Source organism: Condylura cristata, unplaced genomic scaffold (assembly GCF_000260355.1).
Source record: "Condylura cristata isolate star-nosed mole 26May11 unplaced genomic scaffold, ConCri1.0 scaffold00007, whole genome shotgun sequence".
Lineage (NCBI taxonomy): Eukaryota > Metazoa > Chordata > Mammalia > Eulipotyphla > Talpidae > Condylura > Condylura cristata.
The window spans coordinates 45,374,445-45,398,913 of NW_004567108.1; the positions used below are offsets into that span (position 1 = coordinate 45,374,445).

General features: G+C 37.8%; 1 protein-coding gene across 1 annotated transcript in view; it reads left to right on the plus strand.

Moving 5' to 3' along the window:
* The window catches only part of DEPDC1B (DEP domain containing 1B), a 45,511-nt gene that overhangs the window by 7,866 nt on the left and 13,176 nt on the right, over window positions 1–24,469 (plus strand). Inside the window, exons 3-7 of the mRNA XM_004678285.2 lie at window positions 11,665–11,800; window positions 13,721–13,848; window positions 14,742–14,872; window positions 17,060–17,107; window positions 22,835–22,975. Of these exons, the coding sequence (XP_004678342.1) occupies window positions 11,665–11,800; window positions 13,721–13,848; window positions 14,742–14,872; window positions 17,060–17,107; window positions 22,835–22,975 (584 nt within the window). The remainder of the gene's footprint in view (window positions 1–11,664; window positions 11,801–13,720; window positions 13,849–14,741; window positions 14,873–17,059; window positions 17,108–22,834; window positions 22,976–24,469) is intronic.

Consider the following 24,469-nt stretch of genomic DNA (forward strand, 5'->3'; position numbering starts at 1 on the left):
GTACTTTAATGTATATGTATGTACATATGTAGAACATATAAAAACTTAGCAATCCAATTAAACAATTCAATGAAAAAAATGAAGATTTGAATAGAATTTCATTAAATATAAAGATATAGATAGCAAATAAGCACCTGAAAAAGTGTTTAGCATCTTAGCTTTAGGGACATGCTATTAAAACTCTGCTTAGCTATTAGAATGGCTAAAATATAAATAATGATTATATTAAGAACTAGTGAGAATGTGTCTTCTATTCGGTGAAAAGTCTCAATTGGTTGACTCTTCAGAAAATTATTTGACAGGATTTTTTTTCTGGAGGGTTGGGGAGTTCTTTTGAAGTTACGCTTAGCCTATTCTCTCCATTCCTGCTTTTGGATATTTGCCCTAGAGAAAAGAGAACTTGCATGTTAATATTTATAGCAGCTGTCATTAATTGCCAGTAGCTGAAAACAACTGCAATGTTCTTCAGTGGGTAAATGGATAAACATTGTATATGCACATGAAATGTATTAGGGGCTAGGGGGAAAACTTAAGACAGAGCTAGAAGGAGACATTTTTTTTGAATAAGGAAACTGTTCTATTTTTGATTGTGCTGGTTATATAAATGTTTTAAATTAATAGAACTGTGCATATAAATTATTTAAATCTAATACTTTTCTTTTTTAATGCTGGAGATTTGAAAAATCTCTATTTGTATCTCTAGCAAAAGAAATCTGAATTTATATTGTTTGAGGTATGACTCTTCATTATTTTCTTTACTCTGGGAAAAAATTCTCTTAATACCTCGTGGTTTTTTGAAAACTTTTTGCAACTATTTCAAATTAATGGACTGTTGGTTCCCTCTAGTGGACATTTTTTGTTTTTATCGTAAAGCTCACAATTGTGTCTTTCCATTTGTTTTTATCTGTTTCATTAAGTCCTTGCTTGCCCTGCAGCAACTGGATAACTTTCTTACCCTTCTTAGACATAAGTTTTTTTTTTTTCTCTATAAAATGTATAAAATGATAAAGGTAGGCTGGCTTTTTAAGGTCTTTTTAAATTATGAGCTTTTATGATTCCAAGTATTGAGTAACTTACCTTAGGTCTGTCAATCCAAGGCATTAAAAGAGATAAAAAAGAAATATAACATGATTCTTTGCTCCTTGTTTTTGAAGTCTCTTTGAGAGATAGAACATACCAGTATGAAGAGGATAACTGGAAGAACTAAGGCAGTATTTAATCATTAACCAAAATGAAAGTGTAACAAATGATAAATTAGAGGTTCACACTATCAATCCTTGAATTGACATATTTATTGTTTGACAGTGTTTTTAGTTGCTAAAGACTTTTTTCTGTGCTTGTTTTTAAACTGTGTATTTTTTTTCAATTTTGTTTATTTTGAGAAGGTAATGTTTTCCAGTGCTTTTGTATTTACAAATAACTGAGGAGTTCTTTTGTAAATTTACTTTGCTCATTCCAGTTCTTTCCCCCAAGTACAGTTCAGGCTTTGAACATGAATTGGAACTTTTTTTTTACTTGTATTTTAAACGTATGTTAGCTTCTTATAGTTTAAATATCAGTTTGTCCACTATAGGAAAAAGGTAAGTATCTTACAAACAATAGAAACAGAGTGGCAAGAGGGGGGATGTGTGTATGTGTGTGTGTGTGGGGAGAACAGGATGGAAAATGCTTTATTCCCCCATAAAATCTAAAAAGTCACAATGTTAACAGTAAGTGTTTCTGGGTAGAGGGTTTAAAGACAGCACAAATTTTATACATTGAATATGTTTTAATCTTATTTTCATTTTTTTAAATTATTAAAGTAAAAAGTAAATAAATAATATTGCTTGAAATTTACAATGACAGTATGAATTTTTTTTTGTCACCTCTGCTTCCACACCCCTGTCCCACTTGCTTTCTGGATAGTAAAAATTCATCTGGAAAAGAGAAGACACAAAAGTGACCAAAAAAATTTTGGACAAGATCATTTGCTTAAGCAGAAACTAAAATACTATAGAGCTATATAATTCAAACTGTGATAATAGAACCAGAATATATGTTGGTCTGAATAGAATGTGGGGGAAAAACTATGCAACACCCACTTTCCTTCCCCAGAGGCTCCTATTGTCATTCATCTCTAGCTGATTTCCCTAAACACTATGAATCTGCAATACTCTGGATGGAACCAACCCACTCCCCACTTTTCCCTACCCTATACCAAACTGAATGATCCTGTGATCTGATCTGCCTCACCTGTGCAAGGATTGCAACTCGTGAGCCAGCTGGTGTGCACTGGTGTGTTGTGAGACTTCCTATGGTGGGCGGTGGGGGGTTTCAACCTGTGCCTAAGAATGGGGCATGATCTGATGATAAGATCAGATGAAAAGGAGACAGTATTGCAGGTGACAGGGATGGCAGTACTAGGGTTCACAGTCAGACATAGACATGCATAAACCAGCTTTCCTGGAGGGGAGGAAGGGGACTGAGCTGACTTGGTAAGCTTTAGGCCTGGAAGTCTGGGGGATAATTCGGTGGAGTTTAAGTACCTGGTGGTATAGAGGTTTCATTTTAAAAGAAGGCAGCCAAGATTAGTGTGTTGTGTGGGAACGAAGTCTGTGCTTTAGAAAATAAATAACTGATAGTAATACAATAGATTTTAAAGCAGGGAAATGAAGGGGAAGTTCAGGAAATTTATCAGAAAAACATTTTAGACAAAGGTATACAGATTTATATGATACCTTTCCTGAAAAGTGTGGAGGAGATCAATCAAGTCTTTCTGGTAGAGGCCCTTGAAAAGAGATGTTTACATGTAAATAGCAAAAGCAAGTTCCATCTAGCCTTCAGAACATGTCCCATGGATTATTCTTTTCAAAAAAGTATATATTTGGGGGCCTCCCCGGTGGCACAAGGGGTTAAGTCTCAGCTCCATGAAGCTATCAGCAGCCACTACAGCATGAATTCAGTACCTGACCAGGGAGGTCACCCACATGGTGCAGCACACCTCTCCATTTTCTCAAGCTGCTACTCTTAGCAGTGTATTTCAATGGATCTTAGAACCTGGCCTGTTCCCCTCTGTTTCTGGTGAATCCTCTCACACACACTCCCTTCCCCCACCTCTGGCCTACACTTCAGCTCTTGTATGCATAAATAAACAAAATCATCTTAAAAACATAAAAAGGTATGTTTTGGGGTAGCAGGTCTCTGCTTTCTTACAGGAATGAAAAATTGAATAGCTTAGAATTTTTTTGTGATAGCAGTGGAGGCCTGCAAATCAGGGACAGAAGTTCTTAGAAGTAGAGGTATCCAGAGCCCCTGGTGCCACTGGTTTTCACACTAGACTGTCATTTGTGGCATCTGCTATGCCTTGTGTGGCCTTCTGGTGCCAGTTGTTTTTTTTTTTCTTTTCTCTTTCTGATCTGGGTTCTCCAGTTATCCTCTTGCTTTTGTTACCTATTCAGATATCTTCAAAGTGCATTCTGGTTAAATTAGCCAGAATTGATTTTTTCAGCTTAGAATGCAGGCTGATAAGCAATGCCTGTGGAAACAGCAAAACTTCTGCAACCTTTTGGGCCTGGGCAATTTTTACGTGTATAGTGGGCTGCCTGAAAGCTAAGCAACAGGTCAGACTGACCGGTAGTATTGCAGATAAGTACATTGGTTGGCATTTGGTAGTCCCTGAGGCAAGAAGCTGTGTTCTAAGAATAAGTAGTGGTTTTGCATGTGGCTTTGGAACTGAAAGTTCTTTATTGGGCTCTTCAGTCCAGCTGATTCTGAGGTTACCTTATGGGTGTGCTCTTTGGATATAAAAGATGCCAGTAAATGTCTTTGTAGAGCTTCAAAATAAACTGCTGTCTATTGGGTCAGTGTTAATTGACTGCCTCTGCCTTCCTTCCTCCCTCCTTTTTCTTTCTCAGGTAATAAGGAGTGCCTGCTAGATGCCAGGCCTGGTACTAAAACACTTGGGGTGTCTGACTCTATTTCCAAGAATTACTGCTTAGTTAAGATGATAGATAAATCAAGATAAACTGTCACAAATGCCATTATAAGAATGTGAGCTCAGTACTTAGGAGGGTGAGAAATCAACTCAGCTTGAGGAAGTCAGAAATTTTGCTTTTGATGTACCACCAGTGTTTGTCAGGCAAAGGTGGGACAAGTCAATGGCAGTCCTTATAAGTGAACTTGGAGAAGGTAAAAATGTACTGGGTGTCATGACCCAGGGAGAGGTAAGGCTGTGAAAGAATGTGCATTTATCTGGGTTCCCCACACCATCCTAATGCCTACTATTCATTGAGAGCAAAGTTCAAAGGTTAATAAGTGAGGACTTCCCATTTTACTGGGAAGAAGTTAAGCAGAAAGTACTCACCTCTATTCTTGAGTTAAAATGATTCAGTCTTCTCCATGTCAGAGAGCTGCAGTTGAGTGTAATGTGAGCTCAGGAACTGAAGGACTAACAAACACTGGATTTGGAGTGAGGCAGCCTGGGCTTGAAGTCCAGCTCAGATAGTCTACCCATGCAGTCTTACGCAAAATGCATGCACTGTCTTAACATTCATTTCTTCATCTACCAAGTAGGAATGCAGATGTTTCTCTTGAGGATAGACTGGGTATCTAGGAACTAGGTGTTTACCAGGTCTCTCACAAATTTTAGTGTGAAAATCGAAGATAACAGCTTTTGGAGATATAGTGGGCCAGGCTAGCTCTTTGCGTTGTGGAGCCTGTACAGCAGGCAAGGAAATCCCGTATCTCTTGTCCCACTGGATTGGGGGCAGCAAATAAGGGCAAGTGGTAAATGTTTATGGCTCATATGATTTTGATCACACCTCCTGCCCACTGTAAAATACAATCAGCCATAGACCATATGTAATGGAATGGGTGTGGCTGTGTTCCCATAAAACTATTTATTGAAAGCAAGCAATAGGTCACGACTGCTTACTCTTTGTTAGACTGTTTCTTGAGGGCATGAACTGTCATTAATTCTTTGCTTTCTGTTGCTTAATGCTTGCTACCTAATATGCAGGCATTTATTGAAGCCTGAAGTCATCACACATAAATGACTATAAATTCATGGGTGATCACAGGGTCCTCTGAACAGAAAATATAATGATGTGCAAGTGGTTTAATGTGGGGGAGAGGGGAGTATCTGGAAAAGGGAGGGAATGGGAGTTGAGATGAGTTTTCAGGCTGATGCACATCTGAAAAGCAGAGCAGGAAAGGAAAACTAAATAGGAAGGGTCTAAATTAGGATGCAGTTCTGAGAAAGCTTTAGTTAGGCTAATGTGCTTGGGCAGAGGTTGCCTGCTAGAGGGCATAGGTGCCTCTTGGTAGGATTAGTCTGGGCAGAGTACCCTGCTGTGTTCATTTGATGTACTGCAAGCATTCTGGGGCAAGAGATACAGTGGCTGGAGGCTGTTGGCCTTTTAATGGATGCTTTCCACATTCATGGCTGCCCAGTCCATTTCTTGTACTGCACAAATTTGCTTCTGTACATGTATTTTTGGGTCTGGGGTAAAATCCTGGAGATGGAAATTACTAGGAAGAATACAACCCCTGATGTATTCTGACAGCTCAACTGGTCGTTATCCTTTCCCTTCTCTACTGTCTAGTGTAAATTTCCTCACCCTCAGCCATCAACTTGGCAGGCTTTGGGTGGCATAGTTGATGACCCAAAGTTCATTCCTGGGAGCCTCTGAATGCACACTTCTCAGATGTATGTTTTTGCACATGCCCATTCACATTTACAGTGACACAGGAGGTACCAAGATGTGCCCTGTGGGTAAGAGCAGCCTTCCCTCCTGCTGGTCAGAATCTGCCACTGCTGCCAGGATAGTGCCTGCTGCTCCCTGCCACAAGGAGTCCAAGTGCCCTTGATATGTCTCCTTTTCTTTTGGGGATTGGGTCTCTAACCCCATAGGTGTAGGGGTGGAAACACAAGTCCCAAGGGACACTGGGAGGGATGGTAATGGGGCCACTTATGCTTCTATCGTTTATCTACCCCTGAACCTATGTACTCATTATAGGTAGGAAACAGAACCAAATCAGTCCTCTGATCTAATTCATATACTAGTCCATTGGTGTGTGTTCCATCTTGTCTCTGACACAACATTGTCTCGATTACTGTAGATTTTTTTTTTTTAAAGATTTATTTATTTGTGCATACAGAACTAGGGTACAGGCCAGAGGCTGAGGGGTGGTGAGAGGCTTCACCAGAGACAGAGTGGGGAGCAGAACAGGCGGATGGACGAAGTACACTGCTGAGGGGAGCAGTGGGCGGGTCAGGAGAGGTCTGCCGCGCCATGTGGCCACCTCCGGGGCAGGCGGGGATCGAACTCATGCCGAAGTGGCTTTGGCTTCTCAATGCTGTGCTTTAACCCACTGCGCCACCAGGGAGGGCCACGATTACTGTAGATTTTTAATAGATTTTGAGATCAAGTAGTTTTTCAAACTTGTTTGGGCTTTTCTAGTTCTACCTTTCTCTATAGATTTTAGAATTAGTATTTCTATAAGTATTTCTGTTAGTATTTTTTAAAAAGATTTATTTATTTATGCATACAGAACTGGGGTACAGGTCAGAGGTGCAGGTGTGGTGAGAGGGTTCACCAGAGACAAAGTGGGGAGCAGGAAGAAGTACACTGCTGAGGGGAGCAGTGGGCGGGTCAGGAGAGGTCTGCCGCACCATGTGGGTCACCTCCAAGTCAGGGATCAAACTCATGCTGAAGTGGCTTTAGCTTCTTAAGGCTGCATTTTAACTTGCTGCACCACCAGGGGAGGGCCCTCTGTTAGTATTTTGAGTGAAATTAAGTCATCTGTAGATCAGTTTGTGATTTGACAAGTTCATAAAACTTGTCTAACAAGTTCATTGAGTCTAACAGATTGTGAACATGCTATATAGCTCTGCTTATTTAGTCTTTAATCTTGCAGCACTGTTTTGTAGTTTTATACAGACTGTACAAGTTTTGTTAGATTTAGATTTAAGTAGTATTTTTTGTGTGCAGTAATATGTGGTGGTAGTTTCCTAGTAAATTTTGCACATTATTTAGAATTTGTAGATATTTTATATATTTCCTTATGTTGAAAATGAAATTTATTTTCCAAGTAGTTATTGCTTATCTAAAGTAGGTTGGGTCTTTTAGACCTTATCAGAGCTTTATCTTTCTTAAAAACACTCACTTGATTCCTTTATTCATAATGGAATAGTTACTCATATGGAAAAAAGTATGATTTCTGAACTTGGAGTTCAAGGACTAGTTTGGCAACTCTTCTTCTAGCTTCATCTTTCATTCTCCCACCCTCAGGCACCTTATCTTCCTGTTAACACCTTCAAGCAGTGATATGAAATGTAATCATCAGCAGCTCTTCAGCATTTAAATGATAAAACACTACTGCTGGCTTGAAAAAAATATTTTGAATGAGTACAGAGTAAATTGCTGTGGGTTTGCACAGCCCACAGGTCTCTGGGAAATAGCAGCTTTGGAGAGTCTCCTGCTCCTCCTGCAGCAGTCACTGTCACACTGGCTTTTTTTGGTGCAAAGACTTTAGGTTACAAAGGCGAAGAAAGAGGAAAGCTGGCAACACTGTCAGTGCTGCAAAATTCTGCTGATAAAGTATCAGCTATAGAATATACAGTGGGAAGGACTTTATGCCATTGGGACCTTGTTGTTTATGATTCACATTTATTAAGATTTCTACACTATGTTTTCATTGTTTAGCTGCCTTAGAATATTTTTTTAGTAATTGATTAGTTAATAATTAATTATAGAAACAAAATTCTAATTTGTTTCAAGTAAATTTATCAATGAACAGCAGTCCTTTATGGGTTATTTTTTAAAAAAATTATTTTTATTTATTTATGCATACAAGAACTGGGGTAGGCCAGAGGTGTGGAGGGTGAGAGGATCCACTAGAGACAGAGTGGGGAAATGTATTGAAATATACTACTAAGGGGAACTTCAGATGAAACAAGGAGAGGTCTCCCATATGTTAGTACCTCTCTGGCTGGGATATAACTCATGCTGCGTGGCTGGCTATAGCTTAATAACCCTGATGCTTACCCTGTACCACCAGGCAGGCCCTGGATTATTTTTTAATTGCCCCCTCCTTCCCCCCTCCAGTTAAAACTTGACAGTAGAGGCTGCAGCAGGAGAATTGGTTGCCTTGTTGGATGATTAGCTGTGATTGGTTCTTCTACTGGTATTACTTTGTTTAGTGAAGTTTGTAGTAGATCATTTCTAAAGGGCTTTATACTTTTGGAATCCATGATCATAGTAGTAGGAAGAAATTTATAATTTTTAAAGCAGAGACAAATGTAATCCACTAGAGGGAGCTTTGCTTCTTTTTAATTTTTAAGACTTCATTTTTGAACACTTTCAGACAAGGTTGTGTAAACTATATGTGAGCCATTTATCTAAGAGCTATAAAGCCAATGTTTGTTTACCCACATTTGTATCTTTTCTCTTGAGGAGATCCTGATTTCTGTATTAGCTATCCCCTTGTTTTTCTTTTCAAACATTTATCCTTAAACATACTGCTCTACATATATTGCTTTTGAAATATTTTTCTCTATTGAACTTAAGCAGATATTAAAGAGTATGTTTCTTCTCTGTCACTTGTTCTTTTGTTTTTCATGATTTCTGAGCTTCATCCATGCAATGTTGTGTTTAATTGTAGTTCTTCAATTTAATGGAATTTCTGTACCTATTTTATCTGCTCTCCACCGGGTGGAGATTTGGGTTGCTCCTAGTGTTTTTGCTATAATAAACAGTGTTGCTCTGAACACATGGATGTGTCTCCTTCTGTATGTGAAAGAGTCTCTTCAGGATGCTTGGGGAAACCGAGGACGGGAGTTAGTTTACAGGGTCTGTGCATGTTCAGCTTTTACTGCCAGACTGTTTCCCATAGTAGATATGCTGAGTTTTACTGCAGTCTTAGAAAATATTTGATCTTGACTGATTTAAATTTTGCCAATCTGGTAGGTGTTGTAATGCGATGTTGGATTTTGGATTTCCTTGATTAGTGATGAAATTAGGTTTCTTTTTATGTTTAATCATCAATTTCATCATTAGTGATGTAATTAACTATCTTTTTATAAGTTTAGTCATCATTTCAGATTCTGGAAATGCCTGCCTGATTCATGTCTTTGGTCTTTTTATATAGCATTTTTCCTTATACATTTTTAGGAATTAAAAACTCCCTAAATTCATTCCATTATGGTATCAGTGTTTAGCAGCCACTCCCTGTGCCCTTCTAAAGTGCACATTTATCTGCCATTCTTTGTTTCAGACACAGTTTTGTTTCATGGGAGTGATTCTTTGTGGCTTTTGGCTCAGCATTCCGAGTCAGTCTTCCTTTCTCATAAGAAATGGCTCATGTTTGGTGGAATAGTTTTCTTAGATCTGTCTTGCATATAGAAACTTGAGATTCTGGGTTTTACATTTTGAATTGTTTCCCTTTCTGTCCAAGTGGATGTTGATTCTCCTATTTCTATTAATCTTACTGTACATTAGCCAAAAGTCAAATTCACAGGTACCAATTCTGCTCTTCCTTGGGCTGCTTAGAAGTCTGCTATGGTATAGCACTGTTAAAATTCTTTAACTTCTTGTTTAAGAAATCTGTTAGGTACTGCTTACAGTCTTTCTGAGGTTATAGCCAAAGACTGTAACTACACACTTGTGACTACCCAGGGAACCATGTTTTATTGAAAACATCTGGATTTCGATATTTGGTATAAGGCCATTTTTATTTTGAGAACCTTTTGCTGTGAGCTTGGGGAAGAGAGTTTGGGTTTTGAATCAGGTCAAGACTCCTTATGTGTTAAAAACTAAATAGTTTCTTAGTTTATCTCTTTGCAGGCTCTTTTGCCATTCTTGGACAGTTTCTTAGTGAGATTCTCTTTTTATTTTCCATATTATTGCAGGTGACACTTTACACCTTTTACCACTATGTGATATGGATCTTTTCTCCCAATTCTAGTAACAGCTTCCTCACTGTTCTTCCAGCCTCCACTAACTGTCTCTGGATGTCCTTCAGATCTCCACCTACTTCCTGGTCTTAATGCTGGGTTGTATAACATCACTGTTCTGGTTGTATAGCATAGCTATGCCCAAACTCAGTGGCTTAAAACAGTTGTGAATTTTATATAATTTTGTGGGTGAAGGATTTGGAAGGGCTTAGATGCAGCTCTGGAGGCTGAAGAATCCACTTGGTGACTTTCTCAGTCACAGGTCAGGAGATTTGGTATTTCTTGACCTCACTTTCTTTCCAGATAGTGTCTCATCTTCTACGGCTCCTTTCTGTTGGTGAGACATGTCACAGCATGCTAGTCAAAGGGTAGTCACGAAGAGTTTTGCCAGAACGAATGACACATGAGGGAGCGATCCATGCCAGTATTTCTACACTGAACCTTCAGACTCTGTGTGAAGTATAATATACCAAGCAAGGAGGGTTAATCTTTACTAGAAGCAGTTATACAGATGAATATAAGGCCAAATGATTGTTATGACAACATAACTCTTTCTCAGCAAGTATTACTGAGAACTTATTGATCAATAGCTTCTATTTTCATATTTACCATCTATAAATTTCAGCTAGAGTAAGGAGGCAGTAAAGATTGAGCTGGGGTCTCTCCCTGGTGGCACAATAGGTTAAAGCACCTCATTATGAAATTCTCTGAAGCCACTGCAGCACAAGTTCCATCCTGGGCCAGGGAGCTGATCCACATGGTGTGGCAGACCTGTCCTGACCCACTCTGGAAATTTAATAACATCCTTTTGGTAGGGAAGCTTCTTTGGATATGGTTTCAGGGGTGAGGAAGGAGGAAATCTAAAAACCAAGAAGGCAGTCTCCATTACTGCAGTCAGTTGATCAATGAGAACGAATGAACTTATTCTGGTTCAGCTGGCTAGCTTTGAGAAAAACCTGCTTTCCTGTGGTAAACTGATTCCCTCAGCAGTGTACTTTATTAATCTGCCTGTTCTGTTCTTCACTCTCTGGTGAATCCTCTCACCCAACACACCTCTGGCCTGAACCCCGGTTCTGTAAGCATAAATAAATAAATCTTAAAAAAAAAAAAAAGGATTGAGTTGGGTAAAAGAAATGACTTATGGGCCCTCCCTGGTGGTGCAGCAGGTTAAAGCACAGCACTAAGAAGTTAAAGCCACCTCTGCATGAGTTCGATCCCCGCCTGCCCCTGAGGTGATCCACATGAGCTGCAGATCTCTGCTGACCTGCCTGCTGCTCCCTTCAGTAGTGTACTTTGTCGATCTGCCTGTTCTGCTCCCCACTCTGTCTCTGGTGAATCCTCTTACTGCCCCTGCACCTCTGGCCTGTACCCCAGTTCTGTATGAGTAAAGAAAAAGAAAAAGAAAAAGAAAAAAGAAATGACTTACCTGAACACCCATTAAGAATTTTTAATTGCAAAAATCAAATGATAAGGGAATTAGTTTATTTAAAAATGTGTCACAAATTGGATTTCTGTGTTTCTTCATAATTTGGTGGGCATACTGAATAAATATTTAAAAAATCTATTTTGGGGTCAGTTTCACTGTTTGTAATGATTTGAATAACTATGAACTCATTATGTGAAGTTTGAAATTATTATATAAATTCTCAAGCATAGAAGTGGGGACCAATGTGGGGATATCTGTGTGTCCTATTGACTGCAGTAATGGAGATTGCCTTCTTGGTTTTTAGATTTCCTCCTTCCTCGCCCCTGAAACCATATCCAAAGAAGCTTCCCTACCAAAAGGATGTTATTAAATTTCCAGAGTGGAATGATCCCCCACTGCGCACTTCGCAAGAGAACATTCCTGTGAGGCCAGTGGTAATGGTAAGTACCATTATTAACAGATGGGACCAACAGCTGGCGGAAATAGTCTATAATTCGCCAACTTTAAGTATCTAAAATTTTTTTTGTCAGTTATAAACGATGTGCTGAAAGTGTTTTAGAACAATATCTTACCTGTGAGTAACTCAGAGATTAGTAACAAAGATTGTTGCATTTTTTATTATTGCTTATTGATGTTTTAACTGAATATACATAGTAGTTATTTTCCTATGTTCAAACTTAATAGTTTATATTAAAAGTACTTATAATCTCTTTTTCTTTGTGTTCTATAATTTGTTCTTTTTCCTTATATTTCCTCTTACTGAACTTTGTTAATTGTCAGTTGAGAGATAGAAGTTTGGAGCATGGCATGTAATAGGATCAGCCCTAACACAGTACTGGAACAGAGGGAGATTCTGCAAGTCTTGGTAAACCAAAGCTCACTGAGGCATAAATAATCTTCTTGGGGGCATACCTTTTCCTTAAAATATTCCCAGTAGATGTGTATTTTTTATATAAATGCAACAGTTTCTATGCTTGATTTTAAAAAACAGACACCTAATTTATATATATATATATATATATATATATATATTTTCTTTTTTTTTTTTTTTTAAGATTTATTTTATTATGTATTCAAGAGCTGGAGTGTAGGCCAGGCCAGAGGTGCGGGATGGGTGAGAGGATTCACCAGAGAGAGAGTAGGGAACAGAACAGGCAGATGGACTGAAATACACTGCTGAAGGCAACAGCAGGTGAGACAGGAGCTGTGCCATTTGGGTCAGCTCCCTGGCTGGGGATGAAACTCATGCTGCACTGGCTATCTATAGCTTCATAATGCTGAGACTTACTTAACCCCTTGTGCCACCAGGGAAGCCCTAATTATAGTCTTTAAAAAAAAGAATCACATGTCATTTGGCCTTTGAATTTCTTTTGTAATTCAGAAATTCTCCAAAAACCAAGTCAAAGTCAAAACAACCTTCCAGCTTCTTTTTCCTAGATTAATAAGATTTTTCTTTAGCCCTTTTGCAAAAACTATTATAGAAACTTTTTTTGTAATTTATCATATATTTTGCCTTTAAAATTTAATTCTGTATGAAATGTCCATAATATTCCGATTCTTAAAGATGGAAAATGAATTAGTAGTTGCCACAGACTAGAGAGAAGAGGATTGACACTTGACTGGAATAAGGTTTCTTTTGGGTTGGTAAAATTTTCTCAAATTAGATTGTGATGGTTGCACAGCTCTGTGAACATACTAAAAACCAATGACTTATACACATCAAAAGGTTGAGTCCTATATAAATTATGTCTCAGTAAAGCTGTTATTAAAAATAAGAGTTCAGAGTTCTTCTCTGAGATTACTGTAAGGGAGTTTTAAGACGTATGTTTTGTGTTTTGTGAGGAAGGTGATCACTTAGAATGCTGCAATGGTAGAGTGGTGTGATTTAACTTGTTTAACTTCTCTAAGCTTTAGATTTTGTCCTTGTATCTCTAGCTGTCTTATGGACTTTATACTTTTCCCTAAGTACTCTATGTACTTTTTGCCAATGTGTAAGTAAATCTGGAAGCTGCTCTCCAACATTAAATGTGATGACCTTTGATTATAAAAAAAAGAGTTAGTAGCAGACTAACTTTTTCTTAAACAGTCACTAAATTTGGTTAATAGATTTGGATACATATTCTTTGATATAATTTTAGATTAAGAAAAATATTTTCAGCTACTGCGCTGATTAGTTACAACTTCCACAGGTCAAAAAAGCTAGTAAATGTTTTATTGCCAGAACTCTGCAATTCATGAATATTTGTTTATAATATGTCTTTGTTATAGTTTAATTTTTTGAGGACAGAAATGTCTCATATGATCATACCATTGCCCATTAAAATGTTTATTCTCTTTTTTTTTCCCTTCTCCACAATTAGAATTCTGAAATGTGGTTCAAGCGTCACAGTATTGCTATTGGAGAGGTACCTGCTTGCCGCCTGGTCCACCGCAGACAGCTGACAGAGGCCAATGTAGAAGAGATATGGAAGTCTATGACCTTATCCTAGTATGCACATTTGCTATTAATGAGAACTTTTAGTGTTTTCTAATTTGCTTCTTGATGACTCTGCATACTTAGTTTTATGTATTAAAAAATACCTCAACCTGGGCTTTCCCTGGCGGCGCAATGGGTTAAAGCACCACTTTATGAAGCTCTCTAAAGCCACTGCAGCATGATTTTGTTCCCCGCCAGGGAGCTGACCCACGTGGCGCAGCAGATCTCTCCTGACCCACCCATTACTCTCCTCAGCAGTGTACCTCGTCAGTCTTCCTGTTCTGTAGCCCACTCTGTCTCTGGTGAATCCTCTCACCACCCCTGCACCTCTGGCCTGTACCCCAGCTCTGTATGCATAAATAAATTAAAAAAAGAAAAACCTCAATTTTGAGGTACATTATTTGCAACTATGCTGCTTAGTAAATATAGTTTAACTGAATTCTGGGAACTTTCAGTTATCATTACATAATAGCTAAGAACAGGAGTTTAAAGATTGTTAAACTTTCTAGTAACACTGAAATCTTAAGAAGAACAAAATACATAATGGAAAATTTGTCTAGATAGTTGATGAGCTATCTACAGGTAATTAAAGTTAGTGACATTACAGCAATTTTTTTCTCACGGAAATGTACTAGTAGCAGTTTTTGGATAAGTGCATTTTTTACTTTTATAATGTCTTATAAAATTATTTTCTTAGCATTCAAAGTATTATTAAGTTAGTGAAGCAGTATGTTAATGACAAAAGGGTATCTTTTAAATTTGTTTTTATATACTCAATTTCTAACCTCTTTGTCCCACAAATATTGGGTGAAATGCATAAAATAGTACATTTTAATGATCAGTATTTTACAGTGCCATATTTAAGGGTAAATAACATGTTTTTGAAAGTAATTATTGTTTTTTAGTTTACAGAAAACTCTTGGCCTGGGTTCCTTAGAAGAAGTTTTAGATGTTAAACTTGTTAATTCCAAGTTCATCATTCATAATGTGTATAGTGTGAGCAAGCAGGGAGTTGTTATCCTTGATGACAAGTCAAGTAAGTGCATATAAACCATCTTGCTCTCATGCGACTCAATACTTTGGCTGCACTAGCTTCTATTTGACCCTTTCCTAAACACTGAGCAAATTTACCTATTCATTTCATACATCTTTCACTTACTGTCTAATACCTCTTAGCTAACTGTTTAAATTAAGGAAATATTATAAAAAGATGGACATTCAGAAGTGAAAACCTCAGAAAAATCCATCAAATGCTACTTCACTGTTAGCTATATTGAACATTAAGTGATCCCTTATTATTCTTGCAAAATCCATGGAAAGTGAGTCAGTTTAACATCTGAGGGCTTGTATTGATTTTAATGTGGGTCCTGTGTTCCTGTGGTTCTGTGGTTGATTTTTAAGGTTCTGATTGACCTTTTTATTATGATTTTTTTTAAACATATTTTTAGGATAATGTTGGCTTATATCACTTTTTGATTAATAAAAGTAACTCTTTAAATGTAGAAAGTGCTTCTCCTCTAATCCAGTTTACAAATCAGGAAGAAAAGACCTTTAGCAGTTGTCTTTCTTGGTTTTTGATTTCGAAAAATTAAGTTGTGGTACCTATGGTAGACCAGAATCTGCAAGCTGATTCTGATTAAAATGCTTTCAGGATCAGGATTGGGGCAGAATAAGATGGGCTGTTCTATTGGTTTTTCCTTTAGTTCAAACCCTTGTTTCTGGGAATTGGTTGGAACTAGAATGATCATTGGATATGGGAAGATGATGTGGCATTTTTGAGATTCTATAAAATATCATTACATTTAGGGTTAGAGTTTCCTGGACAGTGGCGCTGTAATAGAAAGAACCTGAGCAGGGTAGGGGGTGGAGTGGGGGTTGTGCCTGGTGATGTAAGGGTTAAGTCTCAACACAGTGAAACTGTCCTCAGCCACTGCAGCATGAGTTGGATCCCTGGCTAGAGAACTGACCTACATGGTACAGCAGACCGCTCCAGTTTTGCATACTGCTTCCCTCAGCACTGTATTTCAGTCAATCTACCCGTTCTCCCCACTCTGTTTGTGGTGAATCCTCCCAATCCTCCCCCCCCCAACCACCTCAGACCTACACCCCAGTTCTATGCAAAAATAAATAAATACAATCTTAAAAAGAAAGAAAGACAGAAAGAAAGAATTTGAGCAGTTGTGAACAGGAATGAAGACGTTCTGGCTGTGTTTACTGGTAAGACTTGAATGTGTCTTTGCAACTTGTTAACACTTTACTTTTTATAGTTCTTGTGTCAGTAATGGAGGCCCTTAGAACCCAGAAATAAAGGGATTTTTTGATGTCATGAGTTGTCAGGTTAATATAAACATAAACATTAAATTCCATTGAATGGGGAGATAGCCTTATAAAAAAATATCTGAAATTCTTCTACATTTTCTGGTGCAGCAAACACAAGTGCTTTCAGCTGCCAGTTACATGACCATTTATCTTTTATTTCATTAAGTCAGCTCTTCAGAAAGAAGTGAACATGTCACAAAACTTAGGTTCATTAGATTTAACATGGTTAAGTAGTGTTTTTGTAGTTTTTATAGAGAAAATAGAGAAATGGAAGTATCATTATTGGCCTGTCTCATCAGATGTCTGTGGCAGAGCTACAAAAAAGCCCTGGACCAAATGATTGAGCTAGGAAAATTTTTTTACAATACTATTATTTGAAGTCTGTTCTAATGCTGATAGCCTATAATATCAGTGGTACTCTCTTTCTAGCCTTGCTTAAAACATTTTGTAAATTGAAACACAGAAAATGATACTTACATTGGACATTTGACATATAGAATATACTGTTGTTTTTAAAGGGAGTGTACTGGCTTCACAAATGTATCAGTATTTGATGGCTAATACTTTTGCTTTTTTGTATTTTTCTTTTACCTTTTATAGTTATTAGTATAATTTCTTTTACCTTTGATAATTATTAGAATAATAGTTTATTTGAAACTGAAGTTTTAAAAGGTACATCTTTTCATTAGAGAAATTTGCATGCCTGCAAATTACATGTTGTACCTACTATTAAGAAAAAACTTCCATGGTGTAAATGTTCTGATATATAGTAGGTAGTTTGTGATTAGCAGATATGTTTCATATTAATTTGGGTAAGAGATATGTTCTCATGATAGCAAGTATGTATATAATTCTTAGAATAATTCTGCAATTAAGTAAGATGTCTGTTTCCATTTTTTTGCAGAAGAACTTCCTCATTGGGTAATGTCAGCTATGAAGTGTTTGGCAAATTGTAAGTATTAGTTCTCTGCTAGTTTTATGAGATTACTGTCCTGAGTTACAAAATATTTTTGCTCAATAGTCTCAAAATTGATTTGATTCCTATGAGTTTGACAGTTCATTATTTTGTGACTACTGTAATTTACTAATAATTTTGTGACTTAGTGAAAGGACTGAGTTACAGAACATTTTTTTTTTTTATTCATACAGAACTGGGGTACAGGCCAGAGGCTCATGGGTGGCTTCACCAGAGACAGAGTGGGGAGCAGAACAGGCAGATCTACGAAGTACACTGCTGAGGGGAGCAGCGGGCAGGTCAGGAGAGGTCAGCCATGCCATGTGGTCACCTCCGGGGCAGGTGGGAATCAAACTAATGCGGAAGTGGCTTTAGCTTCTCAGTGCTGTGCTTTAACCCGCTGCACCACCAGGGAGGCCTACAGAACATTTTTTTTTTTTAAAGATTTATTTATTTATTTGTACATACAGAACTGGGGTACAGGCCAGAGGTGCAGGGGTGGCGAGAGGCTTCACCAGAGACAGAGTGGGGAGCAGAACAGGCAGATCTACAAAGTACACTGCTGAGGGGAGCAACGGGCGGGTCACGGGCAGGTCAGGAGAGGTCTGCCACGCCATGTGGTCACCTCCGGGGCAGGCGGGAATCGAACTCATGCAGAAGTAGTTTCAGCTTCTTAGTGCAGTGCTTTAACCCGCTGCGCCACCAGGGAGGGCCCCTACAGAACATTTTTAATGGGAATTTTGTGCTTCCCTTTCCTAGCGAATATAATCACTGCAGATAATAAACTATACTTCATACAGTTGTCTGTCACAGGAAAGGAAAATTAGAGAGAGTGATTGAAACTGCTTGTGAACAGTTCACAGGTTTTTATTCTTAAAATCTGTATTTTTCTTCATAAAAAGATGCCTGTACTTACATCATTGGTTTGCTTGATTGATCCTGGCTACTATTGGTTTTTCTTAGGGTAGTAGTTTAAATGGGAGGGAAATGTTATAGATGATTAATCTAACTGAAAAGCAAGATGGCTTAGGAGAAGAACCTGCATTCAGAGAAATGAGAAAGGCTATGTCAGTGCTTTAGATGTAAAATGAGAGGGCCAGGAACAGTTCCCTCTGAGGATTTTCATAGGCACATAATATCTGTTTCATAGGCATGAAGTCTGTTTCCTATGATATTCACTTCCTTGACTACCATAGACACTGTGAAAGAATGAGTTAGTATGTATCTTACTAGTAATCCCATTTTCCTGTGGATTTTTCTGAAGCCTTAATCCAAAGAAGGGGTTCTAACGTAAATGACTTAACCAAAACAAGTGATTTTAATATTTTGACTGGCTGATGATGTTTTTGTAGGGCCTTTGAACCTCATAGGTTACTGAGAGAGGTAGTTTCTGCATATTATGATAGGCATATATATTCTTGCATTAGTAGACCCTGAATTTTGATTTAACTGGAGTTAGTTTTGTTTGATTATATAAGATGAAACTGAAAACTGTTCAGTTTACTGTGGGTGATCTCAGTGATAATATGGAAAGTTATAATATTTTGAATTTGAGTAGCAGCTAACATTCTGAATATGAATATGAATATTAGTTTGTGTGAAGGTCACAGTTCTCTATTTAACTTAAAAGTTTCACTGGTTTTGGTTGATATTTTGGAAACTCTGAGATGTAGAGTACTGTGGTTTTTAGCTTGGGGGAGTGGTTTCTATTTATCCTGCTCAGCTATTTGAAGTAAATTATATTTAAATTATATCTTTGGCTAGAGTTGGCAGTGATGAGATAGAAGGTATAAATGGGATGTTAAATTACCCTTTTCTGAGTTCCTGGCAAGCCAAGTAGTTGGAAGTTGATTAGCTGAGAATGAACAGAGGAAGCTAACAAAACCTAAGTAACAGATCTATGCAATAGTTTGTTGTGAAGTATATGTTAAGGTGTGGCTATGATAAATTTTCAGTGATTATCAAAATGTAAAGAATTTCATTTTCCTTCAAGCAAGAATTATACACAAAGCAACAAAACTGACAGAAAGGTCAGACTAACTGGATTTATCAATCAGTGCAGAAAAAGATGTAAAGAATGCGTTAGTGTTCTTATGCGTGTGAGGTGTATGGGAGGAGGGACATGTCTCACGTCTATCAAGTGCAGTACTTGATGGCTGGTGGCCAAAGGGCAAGCTCAGCCTTTTGAACAGCTTTATAAAATCATTAATTTTTACAATTTGTCATTGACCCCCCCCACCACCCACCCTCAACCCCCCAACTTTACTTTGCATCTATTAAGGTCATGATCTTTTCCTTCTTATCCTTAGTGAGTCTAGATTTCCATGATAATTATTTATTAGGGAATACAAAATATAGGCTGAGTACATGGTATTTTAAGGCCCTGCCTCCTTTTCTGTGAGTCTACCTCCCCATGGGCCCATCTGCATTTATTGCAGAGCATATGTACCTAGAGGCCTATGAGCTTTTGTTGTTGGTCAGTCTAATATTTGACCACGCAGGGACTGAGACTAAGTAAATAAATAACACATTGTGTTTTCTTCTTCATTATGTCGGTTGTCAAAAATGAGAAAATTATTTACCAAAATCTGTGTGAATAACATTTATAAAAAACTGATTTTTTAGTTATGAAACATTGTGAAGGTCATAGTGATTAATATGCATAAGATGTTTCATAGGGCTCACTGTGTACTACCATTTTTAGGAAAGCCTTTTTGTTTATATATTTTTAACAGGTACAAAAAAAAAGAGAAACAAAGAATTTTAAAAACTTATCCTGTTAAGATTTATTTTTTATTTATGCATACAAGAACTAGGGTACAGGTCAGAGGTGGGGGATGAGAGGATTGACCAGAGACATAGTTGGGGATAGAACTGGTGGATTTACTGAAATATAGTGCTGAGCAGGGCAAAAGGCGAGCCAGGAGAGGTCTGCTGTGCCATGTGGGTCAGCTTCCTGGCTGGGGATCTAACTCAGGCTACAGTTGCTGACAATAACTTGATAGTATTGAGACTTTAGCCCCTGTGCCATCAGGGAGGCCCCTCAAAAGATATATTTTTTTAAAGATTTATTTACTTTTGCATGCAGAACTGGGGTACAGGCCAAAGGTGCAGGGTGTTGAGAGGATTCACCAGAAGACAGAATGGGGAACAGAACAGGCTGACTGACGAAGTGCACTGCTGAGGGGAGCAGCGGGTGGGTCAGGAGAGGTCTGCTGTACCATGTGGGTCACCTCTGGGGTGGGGATTGAACTTGTGCTGAAGTCCTTTAGCTTCTTAGTGCTGTGCTTTAACCCGCTGCACCACCAGGGAGGGCCCCCAAAAAACCATATTTTTAATAAGAATGGTGTAATATTCACAAGTACAACTGGTTAGAAAGACATGCTTACTTCTACTGGGAGGGAATTATTTGAGGCAATGTGTATTGATTGCTTGGATGTTTCAGAAGAAAAATGAACAAAAATGGTGGCCACATTGACTATTAGATTTATGTGGTAACACATAGAAAGATCTTTCATAGTTTTCATAATTTTACTCCATCAAATTAAGTTATAAGAAGTATGCAGAATATGAAAATGTAAGGGATTTTTCAAAAATATTTTTACTTCATTCTTCATTTTGTTCATTTTTCCATCTCACTGGTAATCCTCATAGGCTTCCCACCAACAGTTCATCCTGTGCCATCACCAGAGTCCCTTGCACTCTTCCCACCCCCGTTCTGATCCCATTCTCCTTTCCATTCCCCTAAAATGGCTCTGGTTTATAGTTGTTCATTTTCATTTTTACTCTATACATTTTTTTTTTCCTGACTCCCCCCCACCCCACCCGATGGTAAGGGATTTTTTTTAAGGTTAACAAAAAGCTATTTTCTTAGTGGCCCTGAAATGTAAAGGCCCAAAATGCTTCATTGTTTTTTTGCATTTGAGCCTTTCCATTTAATTACAGATACTCTGTAGGAAGAAATTCCTTTCAGCTTATATTGTGTTCACTTTTATTCTCTTGAGGGTACAAATCTCTTTGGGTACAGTTGTTTAATCTTGTCTTTCAATGGGCCAAATAGGCTTTGCATTCCTCTCTTCTCTGTTGTAGTAGAAATTCAAAGGTTAACTCATCTATTCCTCATGGGACTACTTGCCATTTCTTTCCATCAAGATAAAGTCACTGAGCAGTGACTCTGTGGTCTCTGTGTGTATTTTGAAGGCATTTGCTACCAGTTCTGTAGAGAACTCAATGTTCCTTGTTCCTCTTTGTTGCCAGATGCAAGTGGATCTTTACCTTGCTTTTGGCTGGGACCAGCTGTTTCAGGCTTCTTATACTTATTTGTATTTGTACTATGACTGCTTGATAAAATACAGTTTTATAATCAGATTGAAAAATAAGATAAGGACCCTCCCTGGTGGTGCAGTGGATTAAGATGCAGCACTGCAAGCTAACTACAGCTGCCTCAGTGTGAGTTCAATCCCCGGCCCTGGAGGTGATCCTCATGGCCCGGAAAACCTCCTGTTTTGCCCCCTGCTCCCCTCAGCAGTGTACTTCATTGATCTGCCTGTTCTGCTCCCCACTCTGTCTCTGGTGAAGTGCCTCACCACCCCTGCATCTCTGGCTTGTACCCTAGTTCTGTATGAATAAATAAATAAATCTTTAAAAAAAAAAAGATAAAAAATGTAACATCTTTTAAGAAAAAGTGCAGAATTTTTATTCTGAAATCATTTCATTAGTTGCAGAAATTATTTCACTCAACTTTTTTTTTTTTTAAGATTTTATTTATTTGTACAGAACTGGGGTACAGGCCAGAAATGCGGAGGGTGAGAGGATTCACTAGAGACAGAGTGGGGTACAGAACAGGCAGATCGACAAAGTACACTGCTGAGGGGAGCAGCGGGCGGGTCAGGAGAGGTCTGCCTCGCCTTGCGGAAGTGGCTTAAGCTTCTTTGTGCTGTGCTTTAACCCGCTGTGCCACCAGGGAGGGCCCTCACTCAACTCTTACTCTACAATTTTATAATATAGCAATGACAAAATAATGAAACTTTATAATAGTATAACTATAACTTACCTGTTATGTATGTGAGCTAATAGTTATCTTGGTCAACTGTAATTATTGACACAAGAGAAATACTATTTCAAAAAAAAAAACTGTCATTGTTTATATTTTATGAAAATGTCTGTCAGGAGAACATAAAACACAGTGGACTTTTTTTTTTTTTTTAATGGTGAGAGCCAGATAAAGGCCCACTTTTACTTATTTATTTATTTAGAAGATTTATTTATTTGTGCATACAGAACTGGGGTACATGCCAGAGGTGCAGGGGCAGCGAGAGGATTCACCAGAGACAGAATGGGGAGCAGAACAGGCAGATCAACGAAGTATACTGCTGAGGGGAGCAGCTGGCGGGTCAGGAGAGGTCTGCCTCGCCATGTGGATCTCCTCCCGGGCAGGCGGGGATCGAACTCGTGTGGAAGTGGCTTTTGATTCTTAGTGCTGTGCTTTAACCTGCTGCGCCACCAGGGAGGGTAGTCAGCCACTGATTTTCCTCATTCTTTTATAATAGCTTTCAGTTTAGACAGTGGGTTTATTACCTATTTGTGTTAAATTGTGCATATTTGTTGTGCAAACAAATTTATATCATGTTCTTCCTAGGAAAATTTTTCTGACTATCCTACATGTGGAGAGACTGATACTTGGAAGTATTGCCCCATTAATGTTTCTCTTTTTTTTTTACACAGGGCCTAATTGTTCTGATTTGAAACAACCTATGTATTTAGGATTTGAAAAAGATGTCTTTAAAACAATTGCAGATTACTATGGTCATTTGAAGGAACCTCTGCTTACATTTCATCTTTTTGATGCCTTTGTCAGTGTACTAGGTAAGCTGAATTACAGTGAGCAGATGTCTGCATTATTGATATGGAATCATTTCATTTTTCCCTACCTTGAAAATTTCATTAACCAAAACTTAAATCAATTTTGAAAATAAAAACTTACCAGGTGCTTGCCTAGTTGGAGTCCTGCTCTGTAAGGAGGAAATAAAATTGGTTACGCTCCATTGTGAAACTCAAAGCAAGGACCAAGAGATTTTATAATTTAAGAAAGAGTAATATATTACATGCCATTTGTACAATATAGGAGAAGAATGTAAATTTGCCATTTACTGATTATGAGAAAAATCTACTACTCTGGATATGATTTCATGAACTGTGAAATATACAAGGTGAATTTTCATTGAGAAATCTAACCTCTTTTTCTAAAAAGAACAAGTTTTTGTACCACTATTTGTTGTCTTAAGAAATGTGTTAAATGGAAATAAAGTCTTATTGATAGGTAATGAGTTTTTTAGATAACCAAAGTGAGGATTTGAACCCAGAAAGCAGTTGGACAGATTTTACTCTGTGAGAGTTGTTCCAATAAACACAAATTTGAATTTTGTATAGATAGGCAGGAATAGTGAATCACTGGCATTAAGATTGCAATTATGCTTGATAGGAGGGGCTTCTGGTTCTCAATTGCCCTGGCTTAAATCTTTGCTGATGCTAGAGGAGGGAAATGCAGCATTTAATCTCGTCCTTTTCAAAGAACTGGCTGCAGAGATTCAAAGACTGGGTACCCATTATTATACCTTTTTTATCTGGCTCCTTGGTGAAAGTTAGGGTGAAAAGACTTGCTTTACCTTCAGACATCAGATTTTGGGTTGCTGTTCTAGACATGCAGAGGGTTTTGCTGGTGAGGAGGGTCCATCATGTAAGAGAGCCAAGCCATAGCTATTTATGATAGAATTTACATGTCAAAGACACATGGTAAAAAGAAAAAAAAATCAGCATTTTACTTTAGGTCTTTCTGTTATTCATTTCTTTTTTGGAAATCAGATTTTCTTATTGCTGTTATGATTATTTAATATATATTATCATTTTCTTGTCAACAGGCTTGCTTTGAACATTAAATCGTCATATGGATATCATATGTTATATAAATTTGTGTTATTAACATTCCTTTGTTTTTGAGTATCATGTGCTTTAGCATTCTTTTTCCTTTCTTGTCTCTATCTTAATTTCTTTTTGGAAAATATAAATGTTACCATGGTATCCTAACAAAAAATGTTTCATTAATATGTAAGTAATTTACCTGATCTCATAGCACAATGCTGCATGTTTCAGATTTTTTGTAGATTCTCTGATAATAAGAAATAAAGTCCAATAATTGTGTATATAAAAGTGAGTTTGTTTTTAGAGAGACCATTATTGGGAACAGATGAAGGGATTTAGATCTATTACCACTGGGTCTTCTTGGTATTTTGTTTTCAACGAAGGAGGATTGAGGGCTTATATACTTATGAATATCATACCAAATGATAAGTGCTTGTTGTT